General features: G+C 66.2%; 1 protein-coding gene across 5 annotated transcripts in view; it reads left to right on the top strand.

The window, feature by feature from the left end:
- The first annotated feature begins 1470 nt into the window (after positions 1-1470).
- BRF1 (BRF1 RNA polymerase III transcription initiation factor subunit) overlaps positions 1471-26766 on the top strand; it is a 46044-nt gene continuing 20748 nt past the window's right edge. The window contains exons 1-7 of one of the 5 annotated variants that reach the window (XM_059183342.1): positions 1474-1707; positions 8475-8555; positions 15390-15417; positions 17591-17628; positions 18838-18975; positions 24246-24277; positions 26600-26672. In XM_059183342.1, coding sequence (XP_059039325.1) covers positions 1524-1707; positions 8475-8555; positions 15390-15417; positions 17591-17628; positions 18838-18975; positions 24246-24277; positions 26600-26672 — 574 coding nt within the window. In that variant the 5' untranslated portion in view covers positions 1474-1523. Of the gene's footprint in view, positions 1708-5571; positions 5697-8474; positions 8556-15389; positions 15418-17590; positions 17629-18826; positions 19001-21861; positions 22786-24245; positions 24278-26599; positions 26673-26766 lie in introns of those variants that run through there. The other 4 variants (XM_059183340.1, XM_059183341.1, XM_059183337.1 and 1 more) reach the window with 4 other exon arrangements.

Raw genomic sequence — 26766 nt, 5'->3', positions numbered from 1 at the left:
CGCTACGTGGAATCCGTTCGCAGTGCAGGGGGAGGCCGGGGCTCCACGGACCCCCTGCCCACTCTGAGTGCAGGAGAGGCCGCAGCCCTGAGGCCGCCGCCCTGTCCGGCGGGGCTCGAGGCCCCTCAGCTTCTGCGGGCGCTGGGCCGCCTGCCCCCCGGCGGGGTCGTGCCGCGGGGGAGTCCCTGAGCGATTGGCCACGGCTCAGCACCCGCAGGGGGACAGGGCGGCCCCTCCTCCGGCGTTTGGCCGTTCAGTGTCCCACGGTCCTGACCGCGCTCGCGACGGCCCGGTCTGGGGGCTGCGGGAATCCGCTTCCCGGGCCACGTGCAACCCGCGGGCGCTGCGCCGGGGCGAGGCCGACCCGACCGCCGGCTTCTCGCTGCGAGCGCGCGCGTCCCGGGGGCCTGAGCGCGGCCGCGTCCCCCACCCCCCAGACCTCAGGGTCCGGGCAGCGCGGCCCCGCGCGTGTCCGCGTCCGCCCGGGGGCGCCGCCCCTGCAGCGCCGGAGCGCGGGTCGCGAGTCGGGCCCAGGGGAACCCAGAGGCGCCCCTAAGTGCCGCCACGGTGGGCCCCTGCGGGGACGCTACAGGGGCCGGGGCGCAGGCGGCCGCGCACGGTCAGGCGGAAGCCGGGGAGCCGGGGCGAGCCTCCAGGACCGCCGGCGGACTCCGGGAAGAGCGCGCGCTCCGCCCGCCGCCCGGCCCCGCCCACAGCCGCCGGCCCCGCCCCGGCCGCCCGGCCCCGCCCACAGCCGCCCCGCCCCGCCCACCTGCCTGGCTCCGCCCGCCGCTCCCAGTCCGTCCCCGGCGGCGCTTCCCACCCAGGCCCCGCCGGCCGCCCTGCCCCGCCCACAGCCTCCCGGCCCCCGCCCACCTGCCTGGCTCCGCCCGCCGCTCCCAGTCCGTCCCCGGCGGCGCTCCCCACCCAGGCCCCGCCCGCCGCCCTGCCCCGCCTACAGCCGCCCGGCCCCGCCCACCTGCCTGGCTCCGCCCGCCGCTCCCACTCCGTCCCCGGCGGCGCTCCCCACCCAGGCCCCGCCCGCCGCCCTGCCCCGCCCACAGCCGCCCTGCCCCGCCCACAGCCGCCCTGCCCCCGCCCACCTGCCTGGCTCCGCCCGCCGCTCCCAGTCCGTCCCCGGCGGCGCTCCCCACCCAGGCCCCGCCCACCGCCCGGCCCCGCCTACCGCTGGCGCCTGCGCGCGGCCCGTGAGGCCTGCGGGTCCGTGGGTCTGAGGTCCGGCGTCGGCGCCGGCGTCCGGAGGTGGCGGGTTCGAGTCCTCGCGGCCGCGCCGCAGCCCCGGTGCCCGTCCCCGGCGCGCGGGCACGACCGTTGCGGGCGGCGCGGCCGCGGCCTGCGCGGCGAATCTGCCGCGGCGAATCGGCGGGCTCGGCGGCTGCGGCGGCCTCGCGAGAGTCGGGCGGGCGGACGCGCGGGCGGGCGGGGGCCGGGGCCGGGGCCGGGGCCGGGGCCGGGGCCGGGGCCGGGGCCGGGGCGGACGGGCCCGCGCGGGCGCCGCCGTCATGACGGGCCGCGTGTGCCGCGGCTGCGGCGGCACCGACATCGAGCTGGACACGGCGCGCGGCGACGCCGTGTGCACCGGCTGCGGGTCGGTGCTCGAGGACAACATCATCGTGTCGGAGGTGCAGTTCGTGGAGAACAGCGGCGGCGGCTCGTCGGCCGTGGGCCAGTTCGTGTCGCTGGACGGTGGGTCCGCGCGGCCGGGGGCGCGGGGGCGGGGGGGCGCGGGGGTCGCGGGGGACACGGGGGGTCGCGGGGGGCCGGGGGACCGGGGGGGCACGGGGGCCGCGGGGGTCGCGGGGGGCACGGGGGCGCGGGGGACGCGGGCGACACGGGGGCACCGCGGGCCCTGGCGTGCGGTCCCCGTGCGGTCCCCGGAGGCCGTCCCCGCCGCGCATCGGGGGCAGCGGAGAGCGGAGTTCACAGGACGGACGCTGGGGACGCGGCCGCCCTGTCCCTCCAGAGCTCGGCTCGCACGGCGGCTCGGGGCGGCTCCGGCGGTCAGGGCGCCCGCCCCGCGAGCACAAAGAAAAGTTCGGTCGCCCCGTCCCGCGAGCCGCCGTCCCCGCTGCTCCGCGCGGGCTGTGTCCGGCTGCCCACGTCTGGGGCCGGCGTCTTCCCCTCGGCCGCTGCCGCGGACTTGGCCCTGGAGGGCGCTGGCGTCCGCGGCGGGTCCTGCCGTGGCTGCGCCGTGACCCTCACCCTCCCCAGGCGGAGCACGGGCTGCGGAAGGCGCTGGACGGGCCGGCGCCGCTGCAGGCCCGCGGGGCGCCCTGGGCGCACGCCCTGTCCTTTCTGCGGCCCGAGGCCCTGGGAGCGGCTCGCCGTCGTGGGGGCGCGTGTGCGGCGCGGGTCGTGGCCGTCGCGGCCGTCCCGGCTGTTCGCGCAGGAGCGCTTGGGCCGGGTCCGGGGGCTCCGCTTGAGCGTCCCGCTGCCGTCGGTGAGGCCCGAGTCCCCGCCGCGCGCCGGTGCCGCCCGCGGACTGTGCGCGCAGCCCGAGGTTTCTGGCCGCGGAGGTGCGGAAGCCGGTTCCGCGCCGGGTTCGCCCACAGTCGCTACCGCGAGCGGCGGTGGACCGGCTGCTGCGCGCGTCCGGGGTCGCGCCCGGCTCCGCTGTCCTCAGTCGCCGGCTTCCCGGCCCACCGGCCCTTCCTTCCCGGGAAGCCCGCCTGGTCCTCGAGCGTTGTTGTCGCGCGGGAGTCGCTGTGCCCGAGGCTTGCTGGGTGCTGTGTGGGTACCGAGGCGATGGCTCCAGTAGGACTCATGGCGACCCGCTCCGGTCCCTCGTGTTTCGGTGGAGGGTCGGAGCGTTGGTGTTCCTGCTTCCTTGAGCGTTGGTGCCATTCTCCCGTGGACACGTCTGGGCCCAGAGGTTTTCTTTCCAGACGGTTCGCAGCCCCAAGTCCCGGATCTTGGGCAGTGTGGGCTGTAGTTTATCCGCGGTCACCCTCCCCGGGGACGGCTGGGTCCAGGTTGGTCCATTTGCTCTAAGCTGCAGAGCTGTGGCTGCCCTTCCCTCATCCTTTGAGGTCTGTGGGGTCTCTGGTGGTGCCCCTTTTCCTGGCCCCACACTTCCTTTCCCGTCTTCTCTCTTCTTCCCTGTCTTGCGGGGAGGTTACCGCCTCAGATGAGCTTAGCAAACAGCGGTTTGGGGTCTGCTTGGCTTCTCCCTCCCGCTCTCCGCCGGTCCTCTCTGACGCAGGGCGCGTGTCTGCGTGCTCTTCCGGGACGACTTCCTGGGATGCCGGCGTGAGGGCTGCGCGGCACTGTGTTGTGGCTTTGTCACACTGTCAGACTGTCCCTCGAGTCCCTGGGAAGAGTGAGGTCAACAGGAAGGACAGACGGGTGTAGGAACCGACACTTAGGGTGCCCTGTGGACTGTGCACCTGTCGACTGGCCGCCCTCCCGGCAGCTGGGGACACAGGCTGCAGGGGCGAGGGCACGCGAGAGAGTCGCGGACGTGCCGGCGTGCCGTGAAGCCGGTCTCACAGCCAGGTGCCCCAGGAAGGCACGGTTCCACGGGTGTGAAGATGCTTCCCCAGCCCAGCCCGGCTCTGTCCCAGGGCTTGTCCTCCTGGGGACCCGCAGGGAGGGGCTACAGATGCTGCGTGGGCTCTTAGCCTCCAGGCTGGCGGAGAGGCCGCTCCTGGGCCCGCGGCCCCGTGCCCCACCGTCCCCCCGCCCCCGTGCCCGCTGGGGGCCGTGATCTCATGACCTGCTGACGTGGGCTCCCCCAGCTCCCGGGTAGACGAGCGCGTGCCAGCGGGCTCCCCTCGGGTCCTCCTCCGCGGCAGCCTCACCTGGAGGCCGAGCTTGCTTCTCAGCGCTCAAGGCCCAAGATCCCTCCCATGGGCCCTCATCAGGGCCCACGGTCACTGTCTCTCCTGAGCCCTCTTCCCTGCTCCTCGAGAGCTGCGTAGGGACAGTCAGCACAGCGGGGCAGCTGGGACTCTGTAGATGAGGCGCCAGGACCGTGGGGCCAGAAGCCCTGCCTCTGGGGGCTCCCGACCGGGCTCTTTCCGGCAAGCACCCATTGTGGGCCAGGCCTGGCCTCTGGGGCCCAGAAGCTCTTGTCCCCGAGTCCCTGGAAGATACTCTTGGACCAGCCCAGTGTGAAGCGGGAGTCCAGTGCTGGTGGCGTGAGTGCTACTGGGGACCCGGTGGGCATGGGGGTGAGGAAGGCGGCCAGCCGAGACAAGGGGCGGCTGTGTGAGGACAGCACGCGCTCGGTGTGGCCAGAGTGGCAAGTCGGTGGGCAAAGTCAGCCTGGCTGGGGCCGTAGTGGGGTCCTGAGGCGGGGTCCTGCCGCTCCCCTGGGGAGGGGCTCGCCCTATGTGTGGCTTCCCAGCGGGGTAGGAGTGTGTGTGCGGTGCCGTGTGTCCACCCTGAGGGAGGCAGCAGCCCTCCCCCGGCTGTCCCCTCTGCCGCCGGTGGTGCCGACCCTGCTGTAGACCTCCCCCTGGAGGTGTCGGCCCTGCTCCCTGCAGACGCGGCCTGGAGGCGGAGGGAGCTCCAGGCCTCCTGCGGTTCCTGCTCCCTGGGGTCCTTCCCCTCTCCCCCGGGAGCTCTTGCCGTGGTCCCCGTACTCATAGCTTTTCACGGCTGCAGACGTGCGCTTGCCAGTCGCGGCGTCGGTGAGCGCCGCATTGTCACAGACGGGAGCGGTGAAGTACTTTCCGCACGCTTGTGTTGGTGAACCCCCGCAGCCGTAATACCGCGAGGAAGGTTTGCAGCCCCCAGCCCTGGACGGGGAGGGCTCCCAGGAGCGGGGCCGCCCTCGCTCGCTGGGAAAGGTCCCTCTGCCCTGGGGAACGGTGGGACCCACGCCTGCCTGCCTGGCCGTGCCCGGCCCTGCCGCCTGTGACTTAGGCCTCTGAGCGCAGGGTGGTGTCCTGGCCAAAGTGCCTGCTCTCAGGAGACGTCGGCTGAACTCCGCTCAAGGCCCAGGCTGGACAGGGCTGCTCTGTCTATGATGTCGCTGGCAGCGTTTCTCGGCCGCCGCGCTCCATGCTGAGTGGCTTCCAGAATCAGGGGGTTAATCCCTTCAGAACAGGGTCTTTGGGTGCTGCATCGGGTGGAGAGGGGTCTCCGCTTAGCTCCCCCTGTCACCCTGTGTCCGTGTCCTGGCGGCGTCCCGGGACACAGCACTGCCATCGCCTGGCCCGGAGTTTTCTGGGAGGCCCCGAGGGGCTCGTGTCCTGACTGCTGAGCCCACCTCCAGGGCGTCTGGGGAAGGGCTCACGCAGCAGCGACAGAGACCCTCCCTGTGAGTCGGGTTCTTAAAAGCTGTGCTCAGCCGTGTTGTTGGAGTGTGTGGGTGAACAGCGGTGGTTCTGGGGTGCTGAGGCCCCGCAGCCCGGCCTCCTGTCACCGGTGTTGAGGTGCTGGTGTTGCTGGCCTTGGTCCCTGTGCTCACGGTGTCCCCTCGGCTCCTGGGTGTGCAGGTGGCGGTGGCGCGGGGCGTGGTATCGGGCCTTCTGCCGCCGTCCGCGAGGGGGCGGTCTTGGCCGAGTTGTCCCGTGACAACCCGCTGGTGCGCTTTTGTTGCAGGCGCGGTCAGGGAAGATTTCTGGTGTGTTGAGAAGTGGCGGGAATAGCCTGATGGGGTCTGACGGCCAGGCACAGGCAGTCCTTCAGCTTCCGGTTTCAGAGCCCCTCGGCCTCCTGCCTTACCGGTGAGACCCGCCAAACACGCACTTTTTGTACCACGCACGTGCGCATTCCAGATTTGGTCTCCTGTGACCCAGCCCTGGTGGGGGTTATGTGCTGGGTGCCAGACTCTGCCTCCGGGTGGCCAGCATGCTTGCCGGGGCCACTGAGTCTGGAGGGGACCGGATCCCAGAGTGTCCTGAGAGCACCTGATGCCCTGAGGCTACTCTGGGGACCTTGGGGAGCACAGGGCAAGGGTGTGCGCGTGCACCGGCCCCGTGTGTGAACCGGTCGGGAGACCGCCCTGGGACGGAGCCGTGTGGGACACGGTGGCCGGTCCTCCGGGAGAGGCAGGCAAGAGCAGCACGGGGACAGCAAGTAAAAGTCTCGGGAGAGCGGAAGGGGGAGGCCTCGGCGGTTTTGTGAGACTCCGAGGAGGAAGGAGACGGTGACTAATACCCGCCCGGAGTGCGGTCCCTCTTCTTCTTCTTCTTCTTCAAGATTTTGTTTATTTGAGAGAGAGCACGGGGTGGGGGGGGGGGCAGGGATCCCGAATAGCATCAGGTAGCGCCTTGGTGGGGTCTGCCTGGCCCCCTTCTGTGTCTGAGCGGGGAGTGGGGCGGGGGGCCGGCGGGACAGCCCCGGTTCTCATTCCTGCAGGCGGGGCTCTGCAGGGTTCCCGGCGCCTCAGTGTCCTTTCGCTTCCCCTTTTCTAAGGGCAGTGTTTATCTGAGAAAGAGGGAGAGAGAGACAGAGAGAGAGTGAGCACCAGCAGGGGGAGAGGCAGAGGCAGAGGGAGCCCAACGCGGGGCTCGACCCCAGGACCCGGAGAGCATGACCTGAGCCGAAGGCAGAGGCTTTAACCCACTGAGCCCCCGAGGCGCCCTGTTACCCTGCTTCTAATGCAGGAGTCCAGTTGTTTATTAAAAGTACACATGCGTTTTAAGTACGACAAGGTGGCGTTTCTCTTTTCGTAAATTAAAAGTTGGGGAGGTGCTGGAGACAAACAGGCCAAGGTGTGGCTGCCGTGGCCAGGTGCTTTGAGCGTGTGGGCCTTCCTCCTGGTTCCCGTACGAAAAGATTGCCAACGTAGAGATCCCCAGGTTGGAAGAAGCCACCATCACCGCGACTGGAGGGTGGGAGATGCAGCCTTGACCTCAGCCCTGCAGCCCAGGGTCAGGCTCTAGGGGACTGGCTGCTGGTTTGCTGGTGGTTTGGGAAGCCCCTGGGTGCCCGTCCAGGTGGTTGAATGTCCTCTGGGCCCTGCAGCTCTCCAGCCCCCAACAGGGCCAGCCTGACCCTCTCCAGGCCCTTGAGGCCTCAGTGCTGGTCCTTGTCCCTCCCCGTCCTGTGTGACCAGCTTCTTGAGGACAGGACGTCTGCGGTGGTGCTCTGCTGGGGCGGCAGGAGAAAGCAGAGCTCTGGGTGGCAGCAAATCCATCCCCCGGTGGTGAGTGACCCCTGTGCTGGGCACCACACTCTACTGGGCGGGGCCACTGGGAGGGTCCTGAGGCCTTGGTAACCATGGTAACCACGCAGGAGGCAGCTGAGGACGCTGACCGGCTGCAGTCTTGCCCTCCCAAGGCCCCTCTGCCCTGCCGTGGGGCTGGGAGTGCCGGGCCCCAGGCAGCAGGCTCCTGGCTCTGCTGCTGGCCAGCCCAGCCCAGCTTGTGGCCCAGCAGAGCCCACCAGTTGCTCTTTTCCATGTTCTCATGTCTTATTTGTTCTCATTGATGACTGAAGTTAGGACATGTTTTGCTGAGAGCTTTAAGGAATCTGTGGGTGCTGCTTTGGGGTTCGGGTGCGGTCTTAGGTATGCTGGACGCCGTGCTTGCTCTGCACTGCCCGTGCTGCTGGCTGCCCGTGGGTGATCTGGAGGTCTCTGCTGGCCACAGACATGGGTCATGTGCTTTCCCTGGGGGCTGTTCCCGGACACAATCTGGGTTCCCAGCCGAGTTTCCATTTCATTGTCACGTGTGTCCTCGTCCAAGCCCGACGTCCTGCAGCTGAGGCATCCCCTGCGTGCAGAAGCCTCTCAGCCTGCCGTGGACACTTGCTCACAGACGCACTGGCCCGTAGGACGGACAGCGCTTCCCCGCTCTGCTGCCTTTCCTCAGCCACCCGACGGTGGGGCGTTTCAGTCTGGGGCCAAGCAGATGGCCGCCTGGCTGTTCGCAGTGTAACGGCGAAGTCCCAGCCCCAGGGCCGTGCAGAGTGGAGTGCATGGCCCGTCCCGGGGCATCTCGGCATCGGTGCAGGCCCCAAGGCAGAGTGCCTGCAGGCCTGCCTGTGGCCACTCCTTGGGACCGGGGCCCCCTAGGCTGCCGTACTGTGGGTGGGCTGTACACGGGTGGGTGAGGAGTGCCTCCTGCAGGCCGGCTGGCTCGTACGCTCTGGACCACAGAGGCCCACAGTCCTATGCCTGGGGGGACGGGTGCAGTGACCAGCGGCCGTGGGCAGAGGCGGGGCACGCGGAGGGCCCCGGGGCGGGTGAGCTGTAGTCCGCGGGTGAGCTGTGCTCTCTCTAGCTGCCACGGGGCAGCGTGCGCTCTGGAACACGGTCAGAGAGTGTGGGTGGGTGTGGCCCCTGCCATGGCTCAAGGTCAGGGCCACACGTGTCCTGGCAGGCCTGAGGGTGGGGAGGTTTGCCAGTTGCTAAGAGTGGCAGGGGAGGCCCCAGTTCTGCAGCCACGAATGCTGATCCCACGGTGTCCTTGCTTCAGAAACGCCCCGTGCTGTGAGGGTCGGCTGGTGTGGTTCTTTCCTGCCAGGGTCTGACTAATCCGTCTCATTTGTTTCTCTAGGTGCTGGCAAAACCCCAGCGCTGGGCGGCGGCTTCCACGTGAACCTGGGAAAGGAGTCCAGAGCGCAGACCCTGCAGAACGGTATTCCCCATGGCGGGCGCTCTGGAGGACGGCAGGTTTCGGGGCGGGAGGGCAGGAGTGGATGGCCTGCAGTGACCCTGGCTAGTGCTTTCTGAAGTGCGCCGAACAGGAGTGTGTTGCTCCTGACTTCTGGGGAAAGTGTCCGGTCTTGCACCAGTAAGTAGGATGTTAGCTGTGGTCAGCTCAGGCAGGGACCCGTTCTGCCAGGCCCTCTTGGGTGTTTGCGTGAGGACACTTTCAGGAACGTCAGGGCACAGCAGAGTGCCTCCTGCTGCTGCATCCCTGTGTTCTGTGGTCTTCAAGGAGACCCCGCAGCTTCTGCACAGACTCCACAGTAAAGCGTCGTGGCGCAGAGTCACACGACTGCAGGGTTCCCGGCGCGTGCGGAAGTTGGCACTCTGCTGTGGTCTGTTACACGCGCGGTAGCATCACGTCTGGGAAGTCACTGTGCGTGCCTCCGTTAAAAATTCCTCCTTGCTAACCACGCGCACCGCGGCCTGGGCTCCCAGCCCGTCCCCGTCTTCACTGGAGGAGGGTCCGGCCCCCACGGCGCCGGCTGCTGACCGGTGGCGGGGGCTGGAGGCGGGGGTGCCGCGGCAATTTCTTAAAACGAGACAGGAAGGACGTTTGTGGCACCGAGGGGCTCTTCCCTGAACGAACGATTTCTCGGTAGCAGGCGACGCTGCAGGACAGCATCCGACCCACGGGAGAACTTCTTCCAAAACGGGAGTCGGTCCTCCCCAAGCCTGCCGCTGCTTTGTGACTCGGTGTGCAGGACAGTCTAGGTCCCCTGCTGTCATCTCGGCCGCCCGCACGGCCTCTCCCGCGGGAGCAGTCTCCGTGTCAGGAACACACCTTCTCTGCTCGCCCGCAAGAAGCCTCGCCGCCGTCTTTCAAGACTGATCGGGAGACTGTGGCCATTCAGTCCTGTCTTCCCGCCCCGCTTCTGGCTCTGGTTCTCTCGCTGTTTCCACCACAGCGGCAGGGACACCCCCCACTCAAGACTCGGACCCTCACCGTCACCCACGAGGGCTGGAGTCCAGGTCCTCCGAACCCCCGTGGATAGTCTGACTCTTCCCAGATGTCACGGATCTTTTTGACGGCATCTGGAACGGAGAATCTTTTTCAGGACGTTTCCATCGACTTTGCCCCGATCCATCAGAGGAATCACTCTGATGGCAGCTCCAGCCTTAGGACAGGCGTTTCTTGATAATAAGACTTAAAGATCAAAGTGATTCCTTGATCTGTAGGCTGGCTGTCGCGGCAGCAGGCGTGAACCAACATTAATCTCATTGTCCACCTCCGTCCAGGCTCTTGGGTGCCCAGGTGCCCTGCCAGTGAGCACTAATATTCGCTGGACTTTTTATTTTTAAGATTTTATTTATTTATTTGAGAGAAAAAGCATACGCAGGGGGAGAAGCAGAGGGAGAGGGAGAAGCAGAGGGAGAGGGAGAAGCAGATCCCGCTGAGCAGAGAGCCTGATGTGGGGCTCGATCCCAAGACCCTGGGATCATGACCTGAGCTGAAGGCAGAGGCTTAACCCACTGAGCCACCCAGGTGCCCCGAGCAGTAGTTCTGGCAGGGGAGCTCTTGTTTTCTGAGCAGCAGGTCTCAACCGCGGCTGGAAATACTCAGTAAACCGTGTCATCGGGGCTTTGCGGTTCCGCTCGTGGAGCACAGGCAGAGTAGAGGCAGGAGGACTGTAGGGGCCCAGGTGTTCAGGAGGGTAAGCGAGCGCGGCTTCCACTCCAAGTCACCAGCTGCGTCACTGATAACTGGAGGCTCAGCCTGGCCTCCGAAGCTTAGACGACAGGCACTGGGCTCGCCTCTCCGGCTGTAGAAGTCCTAGATGGTCCGGGGTGGCTCGCTCTTCTGGAGAACGCGCTCGGCCTCTCCATCGGCACGGCGGGCTCCCCTCGCACGGGTCGTTACGGAGCCGGCTGCTTGCCTTAAGCCTCCCGAGCCCACCTGTGCCACCTCCAGTCTTTCCCTGTGCAGGCTCGTCCCCTCTCCGCCTCCAGGGGACGGACGAGTCGGGGCCCGGCTCTGGACCAGGCTTTGGCGGGAGGGAATGTCGCAGCGGCTGGTTTGATCCCTCCGGACCACTCAGTCTTTCTCCGATTGGCGCAAAGGCCGTCTCGCTTTCTTACCCCTGTGCTCGCTGGAGTGGCGCTTTTCATTTCCTTCGAGAACTTTTCCTTTGCATCCACGGCCAGGCTCCCTGTCTGGGGCCAGAGGCCAAGCTGTCGGCCTCTCTGGCCTTCCACATGCCTTCCTCTCCGCACTCACTTCCAGCTTTGATGTAAAGCGAGAGACGCGGCTCTTCCTTCACCGGACACCACTTAGCGACCACTGCAGGCTTCTCTAACTGGCCAACACTGTTGTGTCTCAGGGACCAGGGAGGCCCGAGGAGAGGGGGAGGGTGGGGGAACGGCCGGTGTGGGGAGCCGTCGGGACGCACACGACATTGATGAAGTTCATGGTCTTCCATGGGCGTGGTTCGCCATGGCCGGAAGCCACTGCAACAGGAACACCGAAGATCACGGCTCACAGACGACCGTAATGACCCAAACAATGAGTCAAGTTTTGAAATGTTGGGAGAATTACCAAAGTGTGACCCAGAGACACATAGTGAGCAAGTGTGGTTGGAAAAATGGCGCCCACAGAGGTGCTGGCAGCAGGGTGCCAGGAGCCTTCCGTCTGTGAGGAGCGCGGCGTCTCTGCAGGACAAGATGCCTGCCTGCTGGGAAGGCGACTGGGTGAGCTTCGCGCTCAGGGACCCCCCATCCCTGTGGGTACGTGTGGGACCCGCTCCGGCCACGGCCCAGGCGTGTGGTCAGCACCTTGGACGCGTGCTCCTTCCTTCACAGCCATGGTTTGCTCTTAGCGTGGCTCTTTCTCGTTAGCAGTGACGCCGTGTGCAGGCCCTCCATCCTTTGAAATGGCGGATGCTTGCCTTACGGCCAACACATGGTCGCGTCTGGTCCCCAGGGCCCATGAAAGGAAGGTTTGTTTTTTTTTTTTTAAATTTCATTTATTTATTTGACAGTGAGAGAGAACACAAGCAGGCAGAGCAGCAGGCAGAGGGAGAGGGAGAAACAGGCACCCTGCCAAGCAAGGAGCCCAACATGGGGTTTGATCCTAGGACCCTGGGATCATGACCTGAGCCGAAGGCAGTTGCCTAACCAACTGAGCCACCCAGGCGCCCCGAGGAAGGTTTTTCTGCACACACGTGTGCGTGCCCTCAGGCCAGGCTCCTCGCTATGCTTGCGAAGTTCGGTTTGGCTCGTTCTGTCCCCTAAGGGCACATGAAGACCCCCATGGTGACCGTGGGTCCCCCCGTAGCATGGTCGGGCTTCTGTCTGACCGGGTGCGCACAGACTTGGACTTGGTCCTGGCAGGCAGCCCGAGCCTCTGGTGCACAAGGAGCGCTCTGCCCTCGACCCCGTGGCTCCGGCCCAGCTCCGGCCGCTTGCTTCCCACTGGTGCGGCCACACTGTGTACTTCCTCCTCAGTGGACCTAAAGGTCCCCTGTGTGTGCAGGACATTCCCCGGTGCAGAGCGTCTGCTCCAACAAGCCAGCACGCTGCATCCACCGGGCTTGCGCGTGTGTCTGAGCCCGCAGCATCGTAAGAGCGGCCTCGGTGCCCACACACTTGGTGGGAAGACCGCAGAAGCAGTCCGTCCCGCAAGGAGTGCTGACCCCTTGGCTCAGTAGTGAAGCCGACTGTGCAGGGTGCTCCAGGGGCGTCTGCCGAGCTCCATGGGGAAGCTCTCTGCTGCCCGGGCAGCCTGCAGCCCTGAGACCCTTGCTGTGGGCCTCTGCAGACCCTTCCGCGGGGCTCCTGTGGGGGGACGGCAGCCTGGGGCCTGCAGGACAGCCTGACTGCCCCTCCAGCAGCCTGGGTGGGTGTCCCCTCCTGCCACAGTCAGCATCACATCTTTGCCCCCTGAGTCGAGGCTGCGGGGTTCAGGGAGGCCAGCGGGTCCAGCCCCTTTCCTGTTGCTTCCGACCAGAGCTGTCCACACAGCGCTGGGGGCCGGCGCGGTCCTTGCTTGGCAGTGAGCCTGCGCGATGTTGCCCTCCTGTCCCTGGAGATTTCCTTCTCTCCTGGCGCTGGCGGGTAGAGAGCGTTTCATCTCCTTCCTGTCACGTGGCCCGTTGCCGCGGGTCCCGCACACACCGTCGAAGGCGTACTTGGCGCGTCTCTGATGTGTCAGGGCTCCTCCCACCGGCTGTGGGTTGTGCCTTCCATGCCTGCCGCTGCGTCCCTGCTGCTGGGTGCTGGTGCCCCTCCTGCCCCATGGGCACCGGTGCGCTGACCGGCTGCAGAGAGGTGCTCGTGGGAGCCCCGGCCGGGTGCCGTGCCCCCTGCCAGGTTTGGGTGCAGCCTGGGAGCGGAGCTTCCGTCGGCGTAGGTGTGTTAGGCGCTGCTGGCCGCTCTAGGAAACAGGAGAGCTGGGGAGTGAGCTGCCTGACAGCGCAGGCCCTGGCCGAGGTTTGCGCTCACGGGGCTTTGCCATGTCCTGGCCTCCGTCCCGAATGGCGCTGCTGCCCACACCTTCCCAGGCCAGTCTCTGGTTTTTTGGCAGTGGACTCCGGGTGTGGTTTGCAAGCAGGCCAGCGAGAGAGACCCTGCGGGCCCGTTGTCCTCGCTGTGGGCACGTGCGGAGGGCCCGGCAGGTCCCCCGCAGAAGGCAGGAGCTGGTGACCCCAGGCCGGCATCTTTCCTAACTGGGCCCTTTGCGGTTTCCATCTGTCTTTGGAGTCGTGGCTTGACGGGTCCTCTTCTTGGGACACACTTCTGTCCTTTCCATGTGTCTGTCTGCTCTGTTAAGTACACGGAGAGTGTGGAGCCCCGGGCGCATGGCCATCAGCACGCTGCCCACTGAGCGTCCGTGCGGACGTGGGCCTCACCGGTCACGGCGGTTGTATTCCTGGGGGCCAGGCCACTGCTCTGCCATGGGGCCTGTGCTGTGTGGGGGCACCACGCAGCCTGCCCGCTCGGGGCTTCCCTTCCGGCCGCTAGCCGCGGCCGCACGTGTCGTCCTTAGGTGGCGGCTGCTGGTGGGCGTGTGCCCGCGAGGGGCGTCTGGGGCAGCCGGGGAGTGTCTCACATGAGCACGGCTGAGCTGTCCGCCCGCTGCCCGCCACCCTCAGCCCTGTGAGCGCAGGGCCACGCGGTCCTTGGCGTCCACTGTGTGCGCACCTGGGCTGCCGGGAGAGCCCGTTCCTGGGAGGCGCCCGCCCGCTGTGCCTTTGCTTGCGTGTTTTGAGAAGTTGAGCTGCCATTCTGTCCCTGCTTGGTCGATGTTTTCACACATCCTGGGTCTGAGTCCTCGCTGGAAGGCGCACCGTGGGTCCTGTTCCCAGCCGATGGCTTGGCTTTTCACGGTCCTGTCTCTTAAGGTATAGAAGTGTCCCGAATTTCCGTGGAGTCCGAATACTTTGGTTTTTTATGGTTAGGGGGTTTTGTGACTTAAGAAATTGTGTCTCCTCCAAGATCTGAGGACCCCGCGGCTTTGCACCCGGAGGCATTGTTTTCCGGTGCGCAGTTAGGGCTGGGACCTACCGCGGGTCGGTCTCGTGCCGGGGGCGTGAGGTTGCGGTGAGGTTTCCGTTTCTCGGTGCGGAAGTCCAGGTTCCCGCCCATCAGCAAGGCCGTCCTTCCGCAGGATGCTGAACGGGTCCATTTGTCCCCAGGGACCATACGTGGGACAGTCGGCCCCAGCCTGTGTTGGGACACCAGGGTCTGTCGTGTCTCTGGAACGGCGCTCTGTGGGTGGGCGTGTGCTGGGCCCGGCGCATTCACCGAGGCTCTCTGCTCTGTCCCCTTTCAGCCCGGTCTCGGCTTCTCTGGCTCCCTTGTGTGGCGAGTACGCGACCGCGGGGAGACTTGCCCAGAGTTTGGTTGGGATCAGCTGGTGCAGGATGGCTCCATTTCCTCGGAAACGTGGTCGCCCGTAGCTGCTGCCCCGTGGGTGGTCCCGTGGTCTGTGGCCGCCATGACTCCTGCCCCTTCCCCATCTCACGCACCGCTCATGTCCCGGGCTCCGTGCGTGTTCCTGCCGTGTGCATGTGGCTGCCGTCCCCAGCGCCGTGGGGCAGGGTGGTGACCGTGTGTGTTCTTGGCCGGCTCCTAACCTTGACGTGACAGTGGCCACGGGCGTGTTGTCCGCAAGCACGATGTTTGCATTTCGTCACGTGTCCGTGTGGCCTGTTGAAGTACTGGTACAGGTTTTCTTTTTATCTGGTTGCTGGGCTGAACTGCCCTGATTCTGTGGATGTGAGGCTCCCCTCGTGCTTCTGGGACAAGCCCCCTGGGGCCCTGGGGCGCCCTGTCCACTGTCTGTAAGGGCCCCAGCGTCCTCCTGCATGTGGGGGAGGACACGAAGCCGTCTGGGCCTTCGTCTGGGCCTTCAGTTTTCTTTCTTAAGTCTAAAGTCGGAGGGAGCAGCTTCTCGGATGCGACGCCTTTTCATTGGGTTTTACTGGGACCACTTTGGTTTTTCTCTTCCCCTTGTCGGATTTGGTAAGACGTCATTTTCAGACTCAGACTGTTGTCGGGGTCGCTGGTAAGACCTCGCCCTGGGCTCCGGGGCCTCCTGGCGCAGGAAGACCCTTCTCCGCTCCCGACCGTGCTGGTCTGTGCTTCCCCCCCGTCCCCCTCAAGCGGTCTCGCTGGGGACCGCTCAGGCCGGCAGCTGTGCTCACCTCGGCAGAGCGTCTGCTCGTGCCTCTGTCCTGTTTGCTTCCTGCCCGGCTGGAGTCCTCGCTCGCTCGTTCCTGTCCTCTGCAGCTTCTCGGCTTGGCAGGTCTGGCCACCGTTCCAGGCCTTCTCGTGGTGGTGTTTGCGGGACAGCGTGGATGGCCGTGGGCTCTGCGCAGCCGGGACCCTCAGGCTCAGAGACGGCGCTTTCTCCTTTTCGTTCCATGGCCTTCTTCACGCTTGGTTTTAAACGACCTCTGGTCCCCCAGCGCAGTTGCCGGACCGGGCCCTGGAGCGCGCCCTCGACCAGCGTCCCTGGTGCCGGCGTCTCCCGCGGCCCGGCTGCCGGGCGGCTGCTTGTCCCGGGGCTGCGAGCCGCCTCGCCGTCCCCAGCCTCCTCCTGCCCTCGACTCTCCCTGGGCACATCCGAGCCGTCCTGGCCGTGGATTGGGGCGATCCCTCGTCTTTGCCTCACGCCAGGCTGTCCGGGCTCCCGGGCCTTGGCACTGGTGCCCCAGCCTGGTGTGCCCCAGCCTGGTGTGCCCCAGCCTCGTGTGCTGCCGTGTCCCTCCCTTCCCCGAGCTGTGCTCCTTAGAGGCCGGTTCCTGAGACCGGCGGGCGGGGGCTGCGCCACGACCGGCAGAGCTGCGGGGAGGGGTCACGCTCCTCCCGCGAGTGTGGCGCTGCCCCGCGGCCTCGCCGCTCACCTCCCTTCTGCCCCACGGTGCGCGCCCGTGTCCGCGCCCTCAGCTCTGCTCCGCAGGACCGGGGTTCCTCCCCGTGGCCTCCCGCGGTCCTGCTGTGTCCTTGTCGTTCTGATGACCCTCCTGCAGGAGTCTGCGCCGGTCTGCAGGGAGAGGCCTCTGAGGCGGCTGCGAGCCTCCCTGGGGACCCCGCCGGCAGCCGCTCCTCCTCCGCCCCCGAGCCCAGTGCCAAGGTCTTGATCTGTGTCTGCCCTGCCCTTCGGCCCTTCGCTTGGTTTTGAGTTCTGGTTTGTTTTGAAGTAGGCCCCACCCCGGCACGGGGCTGGACTCGCGATGCTGAGACGGAGACCTGAGCCAAGGTCAGGGGTCAACACTCCACTGACGGAGCCACCAAGAAGCCCCTAAGTTTGAGTTTTATCTTATTTTTTATTTTTTTAGAACAATTAGAAAAAAAAAACATTTTTCTTTACTCATTTGAGAGAGAGTGAGAGGAAGATCACAGGGGCAGCGGGAGAAGCAGGTCCCCGCCGAGCAGGAGCCTGATGTGCGGCTGGATCCTGGGACCCCGGGACCGTGACCTGAGCCGAAGGTAGACGCTCAACGCCTGAGCCCCCCAGGCGCCTGCTCCTGACACACGAGTGTGGAACGGCATCTTCCTGACACTCGGGAGGGCGACAGGGGCTTCGGAAGCGTTTTCTGTTACCGGCGGCTTGTGGGGCCCGGAGTTTCTCTGCTTTCGTTGCCTTTTCCCATGAAGTCGCTGATTCTCGGTGTCCCCTCTCACGTCTGCAAAGAGGCTTCTGTGGCAGGTGCCCCCGGAGCCGGTCAGGGGAGTCACTGTGACGCGTGGCCTTGCTGGGGCCCCATCATGTCCACGGCACTGGCCTGACCGTGGGGCCTGGCTGGTGTCACCAAGGTCCTCCTGGCCTGGGGTGTTGTGGGGGCCTGTCCTGTGGACGGAGGGCCTGAGACTCGAGCAGTTCTGCCCGAGACCCACCTTCTGCGTGTTCCTGGGGCACTTTCCCGGCCCTGGCCCTGCCCTGCGCTCATTTTGCTGCCCTCGCCATTGCCGCGGGCCCGGGGGATGCTGTTCAGCCAGTGGCGCGAGTGGAAAGGGGGGCCTAGTTTCCAGACTGCCAGGGTTGAAGGCGGCCGCGTGCTGGTGTGCTCGCTTTTACCATTCCCGTGTGGGGAGGAGGCCCAAGGAGGAAGGGGTCCGGCAGGAGTTTCTATGGTTGACATGGTCGCGCGCCCAGAAGCGCGTGGCCCGGGACTCTCCAGTTTGCCTGCTGGGCTTGCTGACCCCACACACAGCCGACTCTGACCTGGAGGGGGTGCCTGGCGGGGCGGGGGCACTGCTGACGGGAGCGGGGTCTCTTTTGGGGTGATGAAATAGTCTGAATTGCGCTGAATATGCAAAAACCGCTTTTTTAAAGATTCTGTTTGAGAGGTAGAGGGTGCAGGCGCGTGCATGAGCAGCAGGGGTCGGTGGGGGGGGGGGCAGACTCTGCCCCGCAGGGAGCCTGACACAGGCCTCCATCCCAGGACCCCGGGACCATGACCTGAGCTGAAGGCAGATGGTCAACCAGCTGAGCCCCTAGGCGCCCCTAACAACACTGAGTCGTGTCCCTAGAGTGGGCGGAGTGTGGGCTGCACCCAGTGAAGATGTTATGAGGTGACTTCCTGCAGTAATTCTGAGCCCTCAGGCCACCAGGGAGCCCCGCTTTGTTCCAAGAACTCCCAGGCCAGTGGGGAGCCTGTGCTGGGCCCCTTTCTGTCCAGTCAGGGCCGTGGCTGTAGGGACGGTGACCCCCGCCCGTGTCGGCTTAGCTGACGGGAGGCCTCCAGGCTGGCCGGGGTGCTGTGCCAGGAAGGGCGCTGACCATGCGGTCCCCCGGCTGCCGGTCCCTTGGGGCGCTGGCTCCCCGAGTGCCTGTGGCCGGTGGGCGCTGTTTGCCGTGCGTGTGGGGCGGGCAGGCCGGGCCTCGGGAGTGGAGAAGGCCCACAGCCGCCACCTTCCCCAGCCTGCTGTCCTTGTCAGAGAGCACGAGCCTGCTGCTTTCCCGGGCCCAGCTCAGGGGGCCCTTGCCCGGACAGCATCGATCTGGGGAGCCTGTGTGCCGGGGTCCAGTGTGGTAGCTGGGAGTGCGGTGTAGACGGGTACGTACAGTGCAGCTCTTGGGGTGCTCTGACGTGGGTGTCTGGCTTCCTGGTTCTGTGCCGCGGGGCACGTGGCCTGCGGCGACCCTCCTGTCCACACACAGACTTCTGTGTCCCCCCTCCTGTCCACACACACAGGACTCCTGTGTCCTCCGTCTCCCAGCTTCTGGGATGCGCTTACCCAGGACCGGGCGTGTGCACATCAAGTCTCGGCGTCCACTCACGGCCCAGCAGCCCCTTCCCACCTCGAATCTGCCAGGTGCTGCGCCCGTCCTTGGGGCCCCAGCGGGCTGGAGCCGCAGCTCTTGGGGTGGGGGTTGGCGTGGGGGTGCCGGCCAGGACGCACACAGGGCCCTGCTGGGAGGGCTGGGGCCACGACCCAGGCTCCCGGGTGCCGGAGCAGGAGGCAGGCACTCAGCCGTGGGGCCATGGCCGTCCAGCCATGTTGTCCGTCCCTGTCTGTGCGGAGCACGTGGTGATACTCAGTGGCGAGGAGTGGCTTCTGGCTGGCTGACACGCGGCCCTCTGCCGGCCCTGGAGCCGCCAGGGTGAGGAGGGGAGTGGAAGTCGTGGGTCCCGGTGCCCGCACACGAGGCTTGGGCCCCACGAGAAGTGGACCTGACGCCACAGAAGGGCGCGAGCCGGCGTACGTCTCTGGTGCCGGGAGCCAGTGGTAACGTCTCGTATTGTGTCCTAGGGAGACGCCAGATCCACCACCTGGGGAGCCAGCTGCAGCTCAACCAGCACTGCCTGGACACAGCCTTCAACTTCTTCAAGATGGCCGTGAGCAAGCACTTGACCCGCGGCCGCAGGATGGCACACGTGATCGCGGCCTGCCTCTACCTGGTGTGCCGCACCGAGGGCACCCCCCGTATCCTTTGCCTCGGGCTCCTCGTGTGGGATGGCTCTGCGCGGGTCCCCCCGACTGGGCTCAGTTGCCGCCGTGACCTGCTGTCTGTGTTCTCTTCTGGCCCTGGGGACGGACTGTCACGTTGGATTTCGTGGCCCCTCACTGGCTGGGAACGGGGCAGCCAGGTGCCCGGCCCCCGTGGCCATTGGGGAGGGCAAGAGCACTCTGCCTGAGACCGGCCGCTGTCCTGCTGTCCTTCCGCCCCCGCCGTCCGCCGGCCCTTCTAGGAGAGGACGGGGTCTGACCCACCGTTGCGGTTGGGCTGCCGGCCCTCTTGCACACACCTGGCAGGCTGTCCCGTGTGCCCCCCCGGGAGAACCTCTGGGGCTTTCTCGCCCTTTGCCCGGGCCCCTCCCCCTCTGCACCTGCCGTCCCCTGGGTTCCATTCACCTCTCTGACACGGGCCCTGCTCCGGGCCCCGTGTCCTTGTTCTGCATAGCACAGCCTCCAGCGGTTTCCTGCAGGTGGTTTCCGCCTGTGCTCTCGGGGCCGGGCCAGTGGACCCCAGGCTGCACTGGTTTCCAGGATGTGGACAGCGGTGCCCACTCCTCTGTCCAGCAGCTGGGCGCCCTGACCCTTGGGCCTGCGTCTGTGGTGACTGTGCTGTTCCCCGGAGGCCCTTGCTCTCCAAGCTGTGCACCCAGAGTCCCCGACGTGGCCTCTTAAGCTGCTCGTGTTTCCTCCCTGGGCGTCACTCTGGCTCACAGCGCGGCCGCCAGCTGCCTTCCCGTGTGTACTCCCTCCGCACTCCCACTTCCCTTCCACAGCGGGGCAGTCCGTCTCCCGCCACGTCTTCACTTCTGCTCCCACACTTGCACCCGGAGGAGCTCTGTGTCCTCTGAGCGCTGCGTCTTGGTGATGTCCTGTTCTGGGGCCACAGCCGCCCTCTGGGTGCCTCTCGCGGCATCTGTGTCCCCCTCACAGGCTGTCCTCACTGGCCGTGGCTCTTGTAGGTACGTGGGGGCCACTGGAAGGGTCCTGGTAGCAGGGTGCGTGGCTCGAAGTGTTGGCTACCCTTCCGGTTGGGCAGTTCTCGGTACGAGAATCTTTCATTAAAGTGTAAGATTTGGGAAACCTAGGATCTGAGCACAGAGTACCTGACGCAGGTGAACGCTGGAAGCAGGCGTGGGCTTCGGGTTCCGGTCACCGCATCCGCCAGATGCCGCCGCTACCTGGACACACCTGTCTTGCCTCTGCTGTGCTCTGTCCCCCCCAATCCCGTGTGTGGTGTGGATGTCCCTGAGCGGGTGCACGAAGCTTGAGACTGAGCTGGCGCTGCCCAAGTTCCCAGGAGTGCTGGGGAGCTGGACGCAGTGTGCAGGCCAGGCTCTGGAATCTGGCCGGAGGGTGGGGGCTCAGAGCAGATGCTCCCGTGGGAGAAGTAGGTGTAGACAAGCCGCCCAGCTCGCTGGCCACGGGGGGAGGTGTGCTGTGCCTTGTGGGCTGCGGTGGGAGGGAGAGGGCATGGCCCCTGTGGGGGACCCTTTCTCACTACGGCAGAGTTCCCCCTCAGCCTCCTAAGAAGTGCCCTCAGACACACTGGGCCACGGTGCCCATGGCAGCACCGTCACTGTCACCCGAAGGGGCGGCTGGACAGGGGCCAGGCCAGAAGGGTCTTGCTGTCTAGCCCACTGTCCCTGGACAGAAGCATCAGGGGGCAGCCACACAGCCCTGTTGTTTCTGGGCGGGCCCACGTGCACCCGTGGGAGGGTCCTCACTGCCACCGGAGCCTGTGGCATTCACGGATCCTGCTGAGCTGCCGGTAGGCCTGAGCTTGGAAGCTGTGTGTGTGGGGAGGCCGCCGTCCCCTGCGACTGGTCACCAACCCCGGGGGCCTGAGTGGGAGGGACAGATGTGCCCGGCACACCACTGCCTGCAGCCCTCCTGCTCCAGGCTGGCACACGTCAGGGGTGGCCGGTGTCACTGGGTCCCAGGAAGTTGCAGATTCAAAGACTACGCACTGATGTGTTGGCCGCCTGGGGGCTTCTGACCTCTGGGGGCTGCTGGCCAGCATGTCCGTTCTGCCCTGACCGGTGTGTGTGGCTGTGTCTGGGGTCGAGGTCCGGGCCAGGTGTCTGTGCGGCGAGTAGTCTCCCCGCCAGCTGTGGCCATCATGGTGGGCCCTCCCTGGGGCTGAACTCTGGCCACGGGCCGCCTTCGCATCTGGTCCTTTACGGCTCATGTGTGCACTTGTTTTTCTGCCCGGCTCGTAGAAACGCTCTTGTGGGGTCCCTTCCAGAAGCTTTTAGTTTTACGGGTTCCCTGGGAATTCGGGGCTTCCGAGGGGTGGGCTTTGCTGCGCTCCCAGGTGCCCCTTCCTCGGGTGTCTGCGCCGTCCTCAGCCTCTGTTCTCGGGAAGCTTTTGAACCAGATTGTCGATTCCTCTGAGAAACCGTGCGAGATGTTTGGGTCGGGTTTACGGACCCACGTGTGGGGGTGGAAAGTGACTTGCTGTTAGCAACGCCGAGGCTTCCCGCCAGTGACCATCGCGGCTGCCTCCCGCTGCCCCCGCTTGCGGCTGTATTACTGCTGACGCGGGGCCTCTGCTGTGCTGGGTTAGCTCGGTCCCCAGCGTGCGCTCCGCACGATCGCAGATGGCCCCTCGCGGACGCGCACAAGTGCGGTCCGGTTTCACACACTGATGTCACGTCCGATACGAGTCCGTTGTCAGTCCTGCTGTCTGAATGTCGGGATCTCGCTGCCTTGGCGATGGCGCGCGGCCCGCTGTGGTGCGTCCCTCCCCGCCTGTGTCCCGTCGCCATCTGCTTGCCCGTCTGCACGCCCATGTGGCTGCGTGGTGTGTGCTGGGAACGGCTCTGTCCACGCCCGGTGTGCAAGGCCACGGGCTCCGGCCGGTGCCCTTCATCGGCCAGAGCTCGTGTCCTCTGTCCTGTTGCCGAGGGCTCTTGTCAGGACGGGCGTGGGTCTCGGCGTCTGGACGGTCACGCGGGCTCCAGCTCTTCGCTGCCGCTGTGGTGAGCCGTGCTGACCTCCGGACGTGGAAGCAGCCTTGGCCGCGCTGTGTCCCCCCTGCTGGTGCTGCCGGCGTGTGTGCCGGTGTCTAGTGGGGGCTCGTGCAGTCGGCCTGTGCTCCGGTCACATCCTTGTCGAGGCCACACGGCACCCGTGGGCTGGGGACCGTCGGCACTGTTTCTTCTTCCACGGCTGGGCCTTCAGCGTTGTCCTTGTGCGAGTGTCGTAACTGCCGACTCTCCTTCGGCCACGGGGACGGCAGCACGTGGGCCTCGGGCCTGTTGTGTCAGCTCTGCACGGCTTCATCTTGTCCACGCGGCGCAGACCCTGCGTGTTGACAGAGCCCTCGACCCTGCTGGCGCCTGCTGCCACGGTGGACACTGCCGGCTTTAGGAGTTTCTTTTCTGGGTGATGGCTTTATGGAGATGAAGCACACATTCCGCACAGCTGACCCGGTAGAGCCCACGGCACCGCGGGGCCCTTGCCATGTCGCCTGGGAGACAGCTGCAGCCTGCGGTCCATACCTCCCCGAGGGTCCGTCCATCTCTGCGGTCCGTCCCTCTCTGCGATCTGTCCGTCTCCGTGGGTCTGTCCATCTCCCTGGGTCCGTCTCCGTGGGTCTGTCCTTCTCCGTGAGTCTGTCCATTTCTGCGCTCCGGTTGTGTCCACAGGTCCGTCCGACTCCGTGGTCTGTCCTGGGTGTGGCAGGGAGCTGCAGGCCGGCCTTCTGGCTGTGGGAGGCTCGTGTGTGGATGCAGCCTGCATGTCCGAGGGTACGTCCCTGGGTATGGAGAAGCTGGTCAGAGGCAGGTGCGTGGTCAGTGCGACAGGAAGCTGTGGCCTCTGTTCCATGGCGGCCCAGCCAGCAGGTGCTTGGGTTGGGGCGGCCCCCGCCTCTGGCAGCGTTGGGAGCTGTGGGGGGCGTCTTGTCTGCGTTTCCAGGGTAGCTCCCGAGGGCGAGTTGTTCTCATGCGCGTGGGAGCTCCGTGCTTCTCCTCCACGTGTCTGCTCGAGACTTTCAGCTGTTACTTGGCCTTTATTTTATGATAATCGTCCGAACAGACTTCCTGTTTTAGAGCAGTTCCAGGTTAGAGGCAAGACCGGTGCAGCCTCCCCCGCGTCCCCGACCCCACCCACGTCGGCACACTGTGCCTGTCCTGTCCCACCCCTGCCCGTCACATCAGGCGGAGGCCTCACTGCCTCGAGGGTCCCCTGTACTCCCCTGTCCATCCCTGGCCCCACCCCACCCCGACCCGACCCCCCGGTAGCCCCGACACGTCGACCATCCCTGGAGCTCTGCCTCCGGGCTTGCTGCGTCTTGCGCATCTGTCCCGACACCGCGGGTTCCCGCTCGCTCCTGCGGGACGGCGCCTGTGACTCCCCGGCTGGCTCTTATCTCTGCACGTGGTCCCAACTCCCCCCCCCCCCCCAACAGCTGGCACCCTGTCATCTGGTGGTGACCCTACTGCCCGAGGGCACGCCTTCGGAGACGGCGAGAAGCAAGCCTGCCCCTCAGTCCAGGCCCTGCGAGGTGGTGGTGGGGTGTCCGGGACCTCGTGGGGCTGTGGCATCGGGGGACTCTTTCTTCCTCTGTGCGTGGACCCAGGGTCTCCCTCCCGACACGTGGTCTACTCTGATCTCTCTCCGTTACCGTCTCAAAGCCGCAGCAGAAAGTGAGTGATGGGACATTTCAGCACACTTGACCGGGTGCCTTCCTCAGCAGCCGATGTCCTGTGTTTTGTGTGTGTCCCCCTGGGTTCCAGGTCACGGAGGACATGATCTGGTTAGTCTTTAATCATCTGCTCAAGAGTGAGGACAGGTTCCATGCCAGAGTGCCCACAGCTGTCCCCTCAAACGCCAGCACTGTGGAGGTGCCGCCCGCCACCAAAGGGGACTAGCTATGTGTCTGTCCCCCAGAGCCACACGTTGTGGCCCCGTGCAGCGCCTGGCAGGCTCTCAGTAGCTACCGAGGGATGGAGTGAGTGTCCCGGGCTCCTGGGCTGTGTCCACGGGGGACAGGGGTGCTCCGCAAAGGGTGACTTCGCCGGTCCCGTGGTGTGGTTCCCAGGCTCTGGTCGCCTGCCGCCGGCCCCTCACCCGTCCGGGGAGACCCAGCGCTGAGCCTGGATTTGTAACAAGGTGCTGTGGCCGGGGGTGGGTCTGCGCCTCGGGAAGCGGTAGGGTCCTGGAGCCCGGGGGCTCGAGTGCAGACGTTCCTTGACCCCCGCCACAGACATGCTCCTCGACCTCAGCGACCTGCTCCAGGTATCCAGGCTTCCCTCCTCAGCCCCTTTCCCGTGGGGGGCGGGGGCTGCGCCCCACAGCCCAGAGGCCGGTCCTCAGAACAGAGGACACACCGGGGTGGGGGGCAGTAAACACGGGGTCACCGTGCTGTCCTGGGGGCCGGGCGACCTCGGTCTCCGAAGCAGCGGAAAGGCCCTGGAGAACGTGGTCCGAGGGAAGGAAGATGCTTTAGCAGAAACAGAGCACTGAAACGCGGTTTTCTTCGGCAGTAAAGCCCACGTTGTGTCTACGTGGGGATCCTGTGTGGCACCAGGAAAGCATATTCCGTTGCTTCCCCCGTTTGCAAACTACTGAAGATGATAGAAGGACCTAGCATGGGGCCGCCTGTGCGGACGGGAGGCTCACGGGGGCGGGGTCAGCGGGGTTCTGCATCCTGTCCCTGGGGGCAGCGCTGGGGCAGGCGGGGGGATCACTCCCCAGAGGGCTCGGAAAGAGCAGGGGGCATGGAAAACAGGCATGACCGCCATGTGAGGGTGTGTGGGACCCACAGAGATCCCATGCCCTCGAGGAAGGCTTGGTCAGGTGCCGGTGCCCCACACGCCACAGGGCCTCGCGCTGACGGAGCTGGCTTTCTGCGCAACCAGAGGCTGCCCGTGTGCGTGTGTAAACGGCACCTCCTGGGAGTCCTGCTGAAGCAGACCTGTCGGACGCGGGAGCCCAGCACTCCTCGGCTGTGCCCCTTCCTGGGCTTCCCAGCAAGGACGGAGGGAGGCTGGCGTGGGGCTCCCAAGGGCTGACACAGGCTCAGAGTTCAGTTCCCACTGAGCACCCCCTGGAGGAACTGGGGGATCCTGACACCCCACGAACTTGTGGCCGGCACAGGGGCACTTGGCTGTCTTCGTGCAGAGCCCATCTGCCCGGTGGACAGGAGCGGGAAGACTGGCCAGCCACAGCGAGCTGTGACCAGCCGCCTCCACGGAGCTGAGCCATAAACCCAGCGAGGGGTCCTCAGGGTCCGTGTCACTGTTTCTAACATAGAGAGCCCTTCCCTGTCGCATCCGGGTCTCCGTCTGCCTGGGCCAGGGCCAGGGAGGTGGGAGATGGGAAGGGGCGGTGGGTCAGGGTGGTTCTGCTGCGGTGGGGAGGGGCAGGTGAGTGCCACCCTGGTCCCAACGGGCATGAGGCTAGGAGGGTGCAGGAGCTCGGGGTGCCGTTGGGAGACGCTTCCACACGCGCACACACCGACAGGCTCACTGCGCGTGCACCCCGGTGGGCAGGCCGGGCCAGACTCCTTTCAGAAGGCAAGCTCTGGGAGCCCCCAGCCCTGGGAAGGGGGCTTGGAGAAGGTGGCCTGGATGTGAAGTGCAGCGTCCCCCACCCCTCCGTCTTCTCCGCAGGCACCGGTCTCTGCTGCCTGGGAGCCCCTGGCGGGCGCTCTTGGCTCTTCTTCCTGGTCTTTTCTGGTAGCTTCCTGGGCACGAGGCTCAGGGGCCCTCATTCAGGAGCTCACGGGCCAGCCTTGATGGGGCAGAGGAACTCTGGGGAGACCAGCGGCAGGGGGCCGGGGCCAGGGCCAGGACACTGAGGCCTGCAAGCCCCAGGGGCAGGGGCAGGGGCCAGGCCTCTCTCCAGCTTGGGCTGAAGGGGCTAAGCCCAGGCTTTTCCCAACTGTGCGCCTCATCCACACGGAACAGCTTCTCCCATGCCTGCCATCAAACACGGCTCAGAAGCCCCTTACCCACAGGCCCCCTGCCAGGCCTTCATGCGGCCCGGGACTGCATGAAACCCCAGGCTGGCCATGCTGGTGGTCTGCACCCCAGAATCCTAGACCCCGTGTCCACCTGCCAGGAACCTGGCCAGGCGGTGGACTCCACAGCAGCTTTGGGCTTGATGGGAGCAGCTGGGGGCAGGTCAGCCCCTGAGACCTGCAGAGAGCCTCAGCCGGGAGCAGGTCCACAGGGACAAAGACAAGGATTCCAACAAGGGGCCGAGGCCACAGCCCGCAGGGAGCACGCAGGGGTGCACACCGGTGTGAATTACAGTGAACTTGGGGCGCACCCACCGCTCTCAGCGGCTTCTCTTACCAATGCAGTCATTGTGGAGACAGGGGTAGTTGGGATCGGGAGGCGGGTGGGCGTGGGGACCAGGGCAGGCAGGAGCACCAGCAGCTCTGACGGGGATCGGGAGGTGGGTGGGCATGGGGACTGGGGTGGGCGTGGGGATGGGGGCAGGCAGGAGCACCAGCAGCTCTGATGTGGGATCTGTCGGACTGAACGAAGAGGGAACGGAGCAAACGTTTCAGAAACCCCGATGCCGTCCTCAGCTGTGGCCTCTTGCTCACAGGTGAACGTGTATGTGCTGGGGAAGACCTTCCTCCTCCTGGCAAGAGAGCTGTGCATCAACGCGCCGGCAATAGGTACGGCGGGGCTGGCAGGGGGGCCGCAGCCTGGCCGGAGCTCGGAGTGGGAGGGGGTCCTGTGCAGGGACGGGAGCTTCCGCAGGCAGGCAGG

This window comes from Mustela lutreola, chromosome 7 (genome assembly GCF_030435805.1).
Source record: "Mustela lutreola isolate mMusLut2 chromosome 7, mMusLut2.pri, whole genome shotgun sequence".
In the NCBI taxonomy this organism is placed as follows: Eukaryota; Metazoa; Chordata; class Mammalia; order Carnivora; family Mustelidae; genus Mustela; species Mustela lutreola.
This window is presented reverse-complemented; position numbering and strand designations above follow the sequence as displayed.